This window comes from Camelina sativa, chromosome 13 (assembly GCF_000633955.1).
Source record: "Camelina sativa cultivar DH55 chromosome 13, Cs, whole genome shotgun sequence".
NCBI lineage: Eukaryota > Viridiplantae > Streptophyta > Magnoliopsida > Brassicales > Brassicaceae > Camelina > Camelina sativa.
This window is the reverse complement of record NC_025697.1, coordinates 956,819-968,378: the sequence shown is the minus strand read 5'-3', so window position 1 is coordinate 968,378 and position 11,560 is coordinate 956,819. Positions and strand designations below refer to the sequence as shown.

General features: G+C 32.6%; 3 protein-coding genes across 4 annotated transcripts; 2 read left to right on the top strand and 1 right to left on the bottom strand.

The window, feature by feature from the left end:
* Positions 2,863-3,721, bottom strand: LOC104734339. The gene has a single exon (XM_010453892.1). It carries the CDS (start codon positions 3,524-3,526, stop codon positions 3,014-3,016), a length of 513 nt encoding a protein of 170 aa, XP_010452194.1. The 5' UTR covers positions 3,527-3,721; the 3' UTR covers positions 2,863-3,013.
* On the top strand, positions 5,615-6,905 carry LOC104734338 (mediator of RNA polymerase II transcription subunit 7a-like). 2 transcript variants are annotated; one of them, XM_010453890.2, is made up of 6 exons: positions 5,615-5,723; positions 5,848-6,007; positions 6,090-6,159; positions 6,273-6,439; positions 6,523-6,596; positions 6,713-6,905. In XM_010453890.2, the coding sequence occupies exons 2-6, from the start codon at positions 5,873-5,875 to the stop codon at positions 6,771-6,773; spliced, it is 507 nt and encodes a 168-aa protein (XP_010452192.1). In that variant the 5' UTR covers positions 5,615-5,723; positions 5,848-5,872; the 3' UTR covers positions 6,774-6,905. The 2 variants fall into 2 exon arrangements, with proteins under 2 accessions (XP_010452192.1, XP_010452193.1); XM_010453891.2 differs by having other exon boundaries at positions 5,616-5,723; positions 5,860-6,007.
* Positions 10,917-11,357, top strand: LOC109128431. The gene has a single exon (XM_019234707.1). It carries the CDS (start codon positions 11,000-11,002, stop codon positions 11,192-11,194), a length of 195 nt encoding a protein of 64 aa, XP_019090252.1. The 5' UTR covers positions 10,917-10,999; the 3' UTR covers positions 11,195-11,357.

Below are 11,560 nucleotides of genomic sequence, written 5' to 3'. Positions count from 1 at the left end.
GCTAAGAGATTTTTTTTTCACTTTAGTAATTCAAGTATTGGCTCATATCACAATATTAGCTAGAAGAAGAAAATGAGGTGTTAGACTTAAGACTCTTGTACCACATATGGTGATAGGTTAGGAGAAGAAAATGAGGTAGTACACCCTACTATCATACAAGAAAAAGAGGACTTTTACATATAAACAACAAGATGTGGAACTTAAAGAGGAAATAATTTATGAAATGAACATGTATATAGAGTTTTGGGTCACTTATTATCTTGTCTTTCTTTTTTTTTTGGGTAAGAAAAAGTTAAATGGCCACAACTATTTGACAGTAATGTTTAACATAACTCGATAAGGTTTTGTGAATATCGATCGCAACACCAACAGTCCACTCCGAAAACAATTGTCTCATTTCATACCAAACTAAGGGCGCCGCCTGTTTGCCGCCACTTGACTGCATCTTTGTGTGTGCAATAGTGTGTGAGATAGCCACATCTCCACATTCAACATATTCCCTAACGATTTTGATGGCGCATGTTCTCTGGTTAAATGCTTACCAAACTAAATTGTTTTCCCGAGCCTGAATTGTCACATAATTTTAGGTTTGCGTTTACGATTTTGAGTGAGTTTTTGATATAGCTATCAGGTTTTAACTAGTTTCAACCATTGGATTGGTTGTTTGAAATGAAAAAAAATAATAATATGCACTACCAAACTTACGAAAACAGGTTATGCGTATTAACGATAGGAATAGAGAAAATTGGAAAATTTAACCAAAACAAAAGGATTGTACAAAGTTTTTGATATTTATTTTTATTAATATTTGGTAGAGCAAAAAATATAAATGATTCCAGATCTTGGACTGTTGTTACAAAAGCATTGCAGAAAGTGGGAGACAACAGAAATAGTGATGTCAATACATTGAATGTATGATTATACTTTATAATAACAAATATTATGAAATTAAATATCAAATCAACTTTTAAAATGTATTTAAGTTTTTCTATGATTCTTGTGGAAATGAAAAATACGAAAAACACATCATATCTTCTTTCTTTTTTTTGATTGTTAAACAAACACATCATTTCTTGCTAAAGACTTTTAAAGCCTGCCGTTTATAGTCGAACTTTTTTATATATGGTTCACCTTCAAAAGACGTGACACTTGATATATGACTTTTGAAGAGACGTTTTATGGAGATTTAGTTAAATGTTGGGGTGACTAATCCAGTTTTTGTTGGTTGGTTTTTCGGATATTTTTGTTTGTTTTCGAGAATATATATTCATCTTGAATTAAAACTGAATTCGTAGTTGTTAACTTGTTGTTATCTAACTATACACATTGCCTTAGCTCAAAGAATTCTATATAAACCTTTTAAGTATTCGTTTATCAATTTTCTTTCCCATTGTCCTTATGTAATAAACAAATGAAAAAAAACAAACCTAAAATGTGGTTTTGTTTCGGTCTCACGGTCGTTACAATAATTATATCGTTTTGTTACAGTTGTACATGCTCTATAGTCTGTATCTATAATATGACTTTATCTATTAAATTTTTACCGACCACTTAGGCATTCATCTTATTTAGTTGTGGATTTATGAAACGAGTGCTAGGAAAGTAAACAAAAAAAAAATTACTACTATTATTTATCGTAACCCCCAAAAAAAAGAAATATAGACGATGACCAAAACTTAAAAACCCAAAACTCCAGAACCAAAAAGAAAAATATAAGAACGAAATAAGCAAAAAAGAAACAATATGACGGAGATCACTACAGAAAAAAGCACGAATACCCTAATTTTCTTTCTGGCCACCTCCTATAACACAAAGTTTTTGTTAAGCTTTTGACCAGCGCGTGGTGGCTCATATAGCACGGCGTCGGTCACCTCCTTTAAATTTCATGCTTAGTTTCTAGCCTTTGTCTTGAGGAAGCGTGGCGATTTTGGCAGATGTGAATCTGAAGATTTTGAGATCGAGAGCTAGTGAGATATTGTCTTTGTTTCCAGATTCTTCGGATCTGTGGGTTGTTGGTGAGCTCGGGTCGCCGCTGATGTTCGCTATTCACGAAGTGGAGGCTCAGATCTTTTCACTGGTTCACTTTGTTTGAGAATACGTGATAGTGGAGATCTTTGGTTCCTCCTACGACGGCTCTTATTCCTTCCTTCATCGACAAATCTATGCATCAATGGATCTCTGAATCTCCTTTATCTTGGTATTTCGTTTGCCTCTCCTCTCTCCCTTCTTGTGTCTCCTGTTTGCTCTGTTCAGATTGTAATCGTTTAAGATCTCGTATCATTAGAGCTCAGGTTTATTAGCCTCCCTTGTTTGGACCAGTTTCCCTCGTTTGGGCTAAGTTTTCTCTTCCTCAACTATTTCTCTTTGTTAGTTTGGGGTTGAGCTTTGGTGATCTTTGGATTAGTTCATCTAGTATTAAGCTTCGTTTAAGCTTAATTACTTGGTCGTTGTGGCGTTGAAAGGTTCAAGTGGGTTTCGATTATCTTACGGTTACATCCCGAGAGACCCTTGACAAAGTACTTATAGAAAAAAATGCATCTTATGCGGAGAAAGCCAAGTTTCATTATCTTGTTTTGGCCATTTGTGTTGAAGTCCGTTAAACACCAATTTGGTATGCGGAAAATCCCTATGATCCTTCTAGAGCTAATTCAGTCCCGAGACAAGATATTTTTGGCTTAAGCAATGTATGAGTGAAACCCTTTCCTCTTCTGTAGATTATGAAAAGATCTTTATGTCTCTGTAAATTTCACTCTCGTCTTTTATCTTGTGATTTGTAATCTTTCCAAAATTTATCAATATAATCGGTTTAGTGAAAAAAAAAAAAAAAAAAAAAAAAAAAAAAAAAGAAATTAAAAAATNAAATTCTCCTTCGGACCGAAACTATATAACGATGCCTCCCCCCAATAAAAACACGAAGTCGTCCTTACTTAAGATCTAAGTAATAATTACTAATAGATTAACATATCTATATTTACCTATAATAGGAGTTATATAATTAATTAATGACATAGTACTAATCTTGAAACCCAATCTTCTCCCAAATCGCGTTCCTCAATCGCCTTAGATCTCTTCCTTTCGCCGTACCACCGATACCTTCGTGCACCGTGAACGATGATCCTCTCCGCCGTGCTAAATACTCGTGCGGCGGAATGATCCGTCTTCCACCTTCTTGGACGTCGTCATCGTCCTCATCCTCGTCGTCATCACTGTCGTCGTCAGGTATCGCATGACCTCTATACTCACTCTTCAAGATCTTAGACCAATCGGGGATGTTAACCGGAAGCGAACCGGTTTTTGTAATATTCCGGTTACCAGAATTGACAGAATCTCCGGTTTTCGTCGGTTTTCTCCGTAACCGAGAGATTGATATCGATCTCTTGGCGTCAAACGAATTCTGCAGCTGGTGATCGCCTAAATTATGGATATCAGATTCGTCGAACTCAAAGACATTCTCATCGGACATAACTGGTTCTGGTTCTGGATAGATGTATTTAGGCTTGACAAAAAAAAGCTTCCTTGACGCCATTGATGCAAAAAAAAAAAAACTGAAATATGGGTTTTGATCAGCTTGCTTTGTCGAAATATTCTGAAAGGGTTGTTTTGTGAAATTTATTTTTGGATTGAAGGAGAAGAGAAGAGATCATTTTTATAGAGAAATGTGGTAAAGAGATAAGCTTAGTGGGAGGGTTAACTTATGTGAGTTACGACTTACACAGTAGGCCACAAAAGGACAAAGATGATTGTCTATAATAAGGTGTGGCCAGTCTCACGTTCTTATAGTGAGCTCTCTCTCCCATTGTTTTATTTATGAAAAAAATTAGTAAAAAGAAAAAAACTATAGAAGTTGTTATCAAAATGATGATGTTAATGAAATTTTACGTTCACCTAATCAACCATTAAATTAAAATAATTAAATATAATTGGATTCATGTTATCTCAAAATTAAATTTTGGAAGATAAGAAATTTTGTTTATATGTTTTTTGAAATTTATTGTTATGATTATTGTAATTTTGTATTAAATTTTGTTATTATTAAGCTTTTTAAAGATTTTTCAGTGTCATTTTATATCTGAGTAATTACAAAATCTTGAATACACAAATAAGAAATTTTGATTGATTCTCAATTAAATTAACCACTATGTTATTTTATGATAACTTTTACTATGTATTGGGGGTAGTTAATCACATTTAAACATCATAAATCGACACATAACAAAAGGGAAAAATGCCAAAAAAAATCCGAAGTTATTTTTATTTGGACGTTTAATATCCAATAGTTTTGGATTGAAATAAAAATACACAAAATAATAAAAATATGTCATTTAAAATCCAAAATAATTAGTGTTGTTATTTTTATACCCATGATTTTTCAACAAAATCAAAATTCCAATTTTACCCCGGTTATCTAATTAATTATTAATTTTTAATATGAAACTCTTGGTATTTTGCTAACCATATCAAACCATCCCGGTTATCTACTTCTTTCTCTTTCTTCTTCCTCCTCCTCCCAGGCTACACCTCCACACGATATTAGATGAGAAAGATCACTCAGATCAGAACATTGCAAGATGAATATACATATTGGTTTTAATTAATCAAGTGTTACAAATTTCCCCAAATTTTCTTATAAACTCGTCAATATAAGCAACAAAGAAGAAGGAAAAAAAATCCAAACATCAAATTTTACAAGAACAGCGAAAAAAAGACTGAAAAAAACAAAAGTGAAGAAAACGAATTCTCTCAAGTCTGTAGCATCCGAATTGGGCGTGAATTAAAAATGAGCCACTCGATTTTCACTTGTATTGTTGAATTTGTCAGCTAATGTCAATGCTTCTTTATCACATAATGTTCCAGCAAGCTTAATACCTTCAGTAAGTGGATTTATCTTTTCCTAATCTCTCAAATTCAGGCGTAAGTAGACTTACATCCTCGCTCTCGTCGTATCCATCATCCATTAGTAATTCTGTAAAACCCCAAATGTTGATTATAAATTGTTGAAATCGAACTCAGGAATAACTAGCTCTTTTTCTTCCTCAAAGACTTCGACTTTATTCGGATTAGGTTCAACGATACTCGTTTTCTTTCTTACTCTTCTCCGCGTGAGCCTCGAAGGAAGATTTTGGAAACCGACGAGACGGCGCCGCCAGAAATAAAAAGCAATTCGGGTTTTTTCTACTCTGATTCATTTTCTTATTCTTACATTCTCGTGAAGTAGCTGATGAATTCGACGATTCGAGACAGGAAGAGGAAGAAGAGAGAGAAAGAAGTAGATACCCAGGTTTAATTTCCGGTTTAGTATGGTTAGCAGAAAACCAAAAGTTTTTACATTAAAAATTAATTAGATAATCAGGGTAAAATTAAAATTTTGATTTAGTTGAAAAATCGTGGGTATGAAAATAACAACACTAACTATTTTGGGTTTTAAATGATACATTTTTATTATTTAGTGTATTTTTATTCCAATCCAAAACCGTTGGGTATTAAACGTCTAAATAAAAATAACTTCGGATTTTTTTTGGCATTTTTCCCTATAACAAAAGCAAATATTACATTTTTACATTAAACCGAACCAAACCAAACCGTTCCATTGAGCCAATTTTAACCCAAAATATTTACGAGATACCCAAACCATTATTGTGACTTCGTCTTCCCCAGAGCAAAATCAAGCTTCTTCGATCTTCTTCCTCGTGAGGTTTCCAGTTCGATTCTTCACTTCTAAAAAGGTTCGTGTCCATATAAACCCTAGCTTTCAATTTTCACCCAGAATCATTCGATCAAAGTCTTAGATTTGGGGATTGAATCGTTCGTTGCTTTGATTAGAAAACCCTAATTTTGATTTTTGCTTAGTTTTTATTTTAGATCTATAGAGAGAATGGCAACAGCTACGTATCCGCCTCCTCCTCCATATTACAGACTCTACAAGGATTACTCAGAAAGCCCTAACTCTGCTCCTGAACCTCCACCTCCCATTGAAGGCACCTACGTTTGTTTCGGTGGCAACTATACTGTGAGTGTTCTCTGTTCCCTTTCATATTTTATTTCCCCTCTTTATGGGGTTTTTAACATTTTTCAATTTCTTTGGTGTATAGACTGAAGATGTTCTTCCAAGCTTAGAAGAACAAGGAGTGCCTCAACTCTATCCCAAAGATTCAAAGATTGGTATGTTGTAATGTCGTTCTTCAAACTCTTACTACTACCTTTCAAAGTTATGATCTTTAGAAGTCGCCTCTTTGAGTATTTTTGTTTTGAAATTTTATCTTTTTGCGTATTAGATTACAAGAAGGAACTAAGGTCGTTGAATAGAGAACTACAGTTACATATATTGGAGCTAGCTGATGTTCTTGTTGATAGACCTTCTCAATATGCTAAGAGGATTGGTGACATTTCTTCTATCTTCAAGAATTTGCATCACCTTCTCAATTCCTTGAGGCCTCACCAAGTATGAATTGAAAGATCTCTTCTTCTTTCCACATTTTACTCATCTGTTTTCTTTTTGTTCTTATCTTTACTCTTGTTGTGTAGGCGAGAGCTACGCTTATTCACATTATGGAACTTCAAATTCAACAGAGAAAACAAGCTGTGGAGGACATTAAGAGGTTTGTATATATGCTTTCTGCTTTTGTCTTAATGGTGTGCCAATATCATCATGTAAAACTGTAAAGCTGTGGTGGTTGGTTCTTTAGGTCTGTTTTGATGTCTTGGTTGTGTGCAGGAGGAGAGAAGAGGCACAGCGACTTCTGAAGGATGCTTTCGTCACTTTAGATGGACAATAAAGTACTGTTTTTTTAATACCCATTTTGTATAAATTAGCGTTATGCTTGTTGTTTATTGACCCCTGAAGCGTATCGGAATTGTGATTGTTGTTGACACCACCACACCATGTTTAATTTGGCAATCAACCAATACTGTACCAGGATTAGAATAGACCATAATTTACCGGTTATCTTTTGATGGAAAAGGAAGGAGTAAACCGGTGATACAATGATCTTACAAATAGATGTACAGTTGATGTGAATGGATCTGTCAATATCATAGAATAAAGAAATTGATTTAACCAGTTGATTGACACTTAAAAATAATTTCTTCAGTTGTTTTAGAAACCCATAGATATACAAATAAAAATAAAACTGTTAACCAGATATAATTCAATATGAATATCTAATTCAATTGGTTCCATCATCATCCAAAAACAAAAATGTAAGATTATTTTTATATATTTTAAAATAGCTGGATTTGTATTGTTGATAAAAGAGATTACTAGTGTGGGAATGCCCACAGGGGAACATGGCCCGAACTCTCTGAACACACACATAATTGGATTGTCCAAAGCTGAATGACACGTCGGATAATAAATACATTCTCGCCTCTCTCTTATTCAGTAAAAGAAAATAGACACGTCGGATTACTTCACGTGGACTAAATAGAGAAATGACTTTGTTCACTTAATAGTTATATCTGAAAAAGAAAAAAAAGTTCTATCTATTAAAATTAGATACTGTTCATTGCAATTTTTTTTTTTGTTTCCACAATGACTCATTTTCGTTATCAATTTTCTTTTATCAACCATATATATATAAAGACAAAAAAAAAACACAATAATGCTTCTGGAAAAAATATAAAGATATATAAATTATTTTAATTTTATGTGTTCTGTGTTCAGCTGTTTGATATGACTCACTTAAAATTCTAATAATTTCATTTTTATTAATCATAAAAAAAACTACACCTGATGTTAAAGGACACGTGGGCCACTAATAGGTAAGATATCACTTGTCAACATAAGTTGGCCCACTGGACCTCATCTCACTTTGACAATTTTGGATATTTCAGGCGTCGGTATCTTGACACCTCACTCAGGTCCCCCAATATTTTCATTCTCTTGATTTTCAAAAAAGACGAAAATGGACAAAAAATGCTTGATTATTTACGTTGGTTGGTAAAATTATTATACCCGATCATAGAAGACCAACAAGGGAACAAAATTGAAAATGCAATAACCAACAACAAAACAAACTATATGATATTATTATACAAAAAGGAAAACATATGAATAATTGGTAAATCTGTTGGACATTAATCTGATCACTAACAAAAATATGTGGGGACTCGAATAATTTTTTCTAGCTAGCTTAGCTATAGGGACTAGGGTCATAAGATATATAAGAACATTCACTTTTTTGTTTCGATATCTATACTTGTATAAAACGGTCATTGCCATTACTGTAAACAATATACATAAATGACCAATGCATTGTATCTGCCTGCCAGATATGATATGATAATAGGCTCGATTCATAATTAGTTGCTTATAAAGTTATAATACATTTCCCAATTCTATAAAATAAAACTAGATTATAATAACTATTAACGAAACTTTATTTATTCTTATATTCTAAAACTTGCATGCATTATCATATATGCCATTCCGCGTGCATTCATAGAAAATGTATTCATGAGTTAAGACATTTTAGCTAAAAGTGTATAATATTATTGTTGTATATGATATGTATGTGTATTCACTATTCACTTTAGCTTACGAAGACAAATTTCAAGTATACATTGATTCACTTTTTTACACACTAGCTACATTATGCTGAAGGAAAGAATTCATTAAGAGTTTCGGCCTTTCGGGTCTTGTATATATGTGTTTATTCTTTGGTACTAGTACTGCATTGTTTTTCTCACAGCTGAAATTATCAAGTTTTCTTATTTTATCACATTATAAAATAACTGTCAAAGAGAATATATAGCGGATCTGTTGAACCAATTGCAAATTAAAATAATGGGGTAGTGTGGCCAATTGATTAATTATTGGCCGAGTAGACATCTCCATAATTGGAGCTTTGGATATGCTTACAAAACACAAGTACCAAGACAAAAACAAATGATCATAATGTAGTAGCTAATAATGGAGCCTCTCATCTTTTTTATTCGATGAAAGTATCATATTGTCTTTTATACGTTATATATATCATATACTATATGGATATAATTTTACATAATTAAGAAACATCAAATCCCCCATTGTTTAGCCATATGATCGTAATCTTACTTGTTTAGTTGCATATTTTCTACTTTTGAGGATGTTTATTATTGTTTTATCACCGAACATATAATTGTTGGAAAAATGTCATATATTTTGTCAAAGTAGTCATCAGCATATTGTATATCTCTATGTATTTGTTATATTCTAAAAATGGACTCTTAATAAGCCTATTAATCGATCTTTAAAGAAATTAAACAAAAATCAGAAAAACATATGACATGGTAGATTTGTCGTTAATTAAACAGATTATCATTTAAATCAAATTTTCATCAAACAAAACAAACATACAACAATTTCGGTAGACTTTTGTTCCTATTTTTTCTTAATTACATTTAATGGAAATTCTTTTCTTTTGTTAAAAGAAATTTAATGAAAATTCCATAACCAACATCTATCATATTATTTTATTGGCATCAATAGCTTAATGTCTTCTTCATCCATGCACTAAATATCTGATCATCCAAGAGAAAAAAAATTAGTTTGCCTTTGTCACGGCCTAGTTAACTTACTTGGTTTCCCGCTTAGAATTAAAAAGTGTTTTGACTATCCAAAAATAAGTTTATTCCGTTTGTAGAATTTGGCTTAGTGACATCAAATCCTTATTCTTGATTGGTGAAACATAGTTCTGACATATATCAAAATTTAGTGTGAGCATTTTTTGTTCAAAACTTAATGTGATGTGATAAGTTCACTTTTAGGTGACATGTTCGATCACAAGATTCCCAATAATTCCCTAGATATAATTTAATCTTTTACGTAAAAATTTCGAATCATCTAGTGACAACATGGGTACCTACTAATTCAGGGGAAGTTTTTATTATTATTTTGGTTATGCATCTCATACATGTCACAATATCATCAATGGCAAAGTTAATATCAAATGAGAGGAAAAATCACAAGTTAAGAAAACTAAAATACGGGGAAAAGAATGAAAGCAACCTTTCAAATATCCTTATCTTATCCAATCCTTTTCAGGTCATTGACTTATTGTCTAATTAACTTAATTATATGAACAGGTTAAGGCATCTTATAATATATATCAATTGATTGCTCTTGTAACTTTAGTTTTAATGTTTGATCAACTTTACATTTGGCATGTTTTCCAGCGATTTAAGTCCAGTGTCATCAAATTGTTATGTATATGTACCTTTTATTACTTCTCATTTTTTTTTCTGGTGTATTTTCTAATAAAAATTACATCAAGATATTCGAAATTGATAAACTACTAAATGAATCAGTACTAAAAAACCTTTGATCTTATGGGTCTCTTTCTCATGGCTCTTACAAAAAATATTAAAGATCTAATGTTTGAGAGCCCATAAGAACTAAATTTATGAACGAGCCCATGATACACTTTAACGTGGGCCTGACTAACTTCAAACGTTATCGTTAATCATACGTTTAAGACACGGTCTAAAACTAATAATAATTGGTAGACTTAGTGTTCATTTGTCCAAATGACCTACACAATTGGTGAGAAACTTCACACTCGTTAAGACTTGTTGTGTGTTTTGTCTGATAACCAATGACTCCTAAAAAAATCTGGTCTTTAGTAATAACGCATAAAAAATAGTAAAATATCTTAGAATAGACAAAAAACATCAAAACAATATCTTACCATAGATAGAGATGTGTGAGACAGCAAGATACACACGTGTTGCACATCCTACATTTGTTTATAACAAGGAACAAGAACAGGTTCTAGAACATTCTTGTTTTGGTTCTCATTATTATTATTATTAGCAAATAAGACCAAGTCAACAACTAACTTCAACATTGTGGATCGTCCACTTGTCCAACTCTCACGTCAACCCATCATTATTTCACAATTCTCCACATCTCTTTCCTCTCTATATATTGATATACAATAACACGTATCAAACTCAAAAGAAAAAAAACACTAAAATAATCGAATTACTTCTGCAAACCTCAGAAACATCGACTGATTCGAATATGTGTTTCTTTGATACTCGATGCGATCAGAATATGACCGTGGTGGTGAAGATGGATGTGGCGTGGTGGATGGAGGCGATTCCACCGCGGATAATTTCTCCGGCGAAGCCATCGACTACTCCGATCCTAGAGACGATTTTGGAAGGAGGAGAGACCGAGGAAGCCGATCACGAACAAGATAACGAAAACGTGTAAAATTCTAATGATGATGATCGTTTTGTTACTCGACCGGTCTTGGACCTTTGGAAATAGATTCCTAATTTTTCTACATAATTGTATAACATGGGATTTTGTATTGTATATTTTGTATAATCAAATCTCAGTTCTTTATAAAAAAAGTTTTCGTCGATCTTTCAAATCTCATATGCTCAATATTTTTCGAGTTGATAATTAAAGTTTAGACCTCTAAACCGAGCGCCGATCTAAAAAAAAAAAAAAATCAATAAATTGAAGTGTTTCAATAAAACTTCAAATAGATTTTGTTATTTTTGTAAATGAATAAACTAAAATAAAACCAGAATCTATTTAAGTCACACCGCTAAATTTGTTTTGTGAAGATGA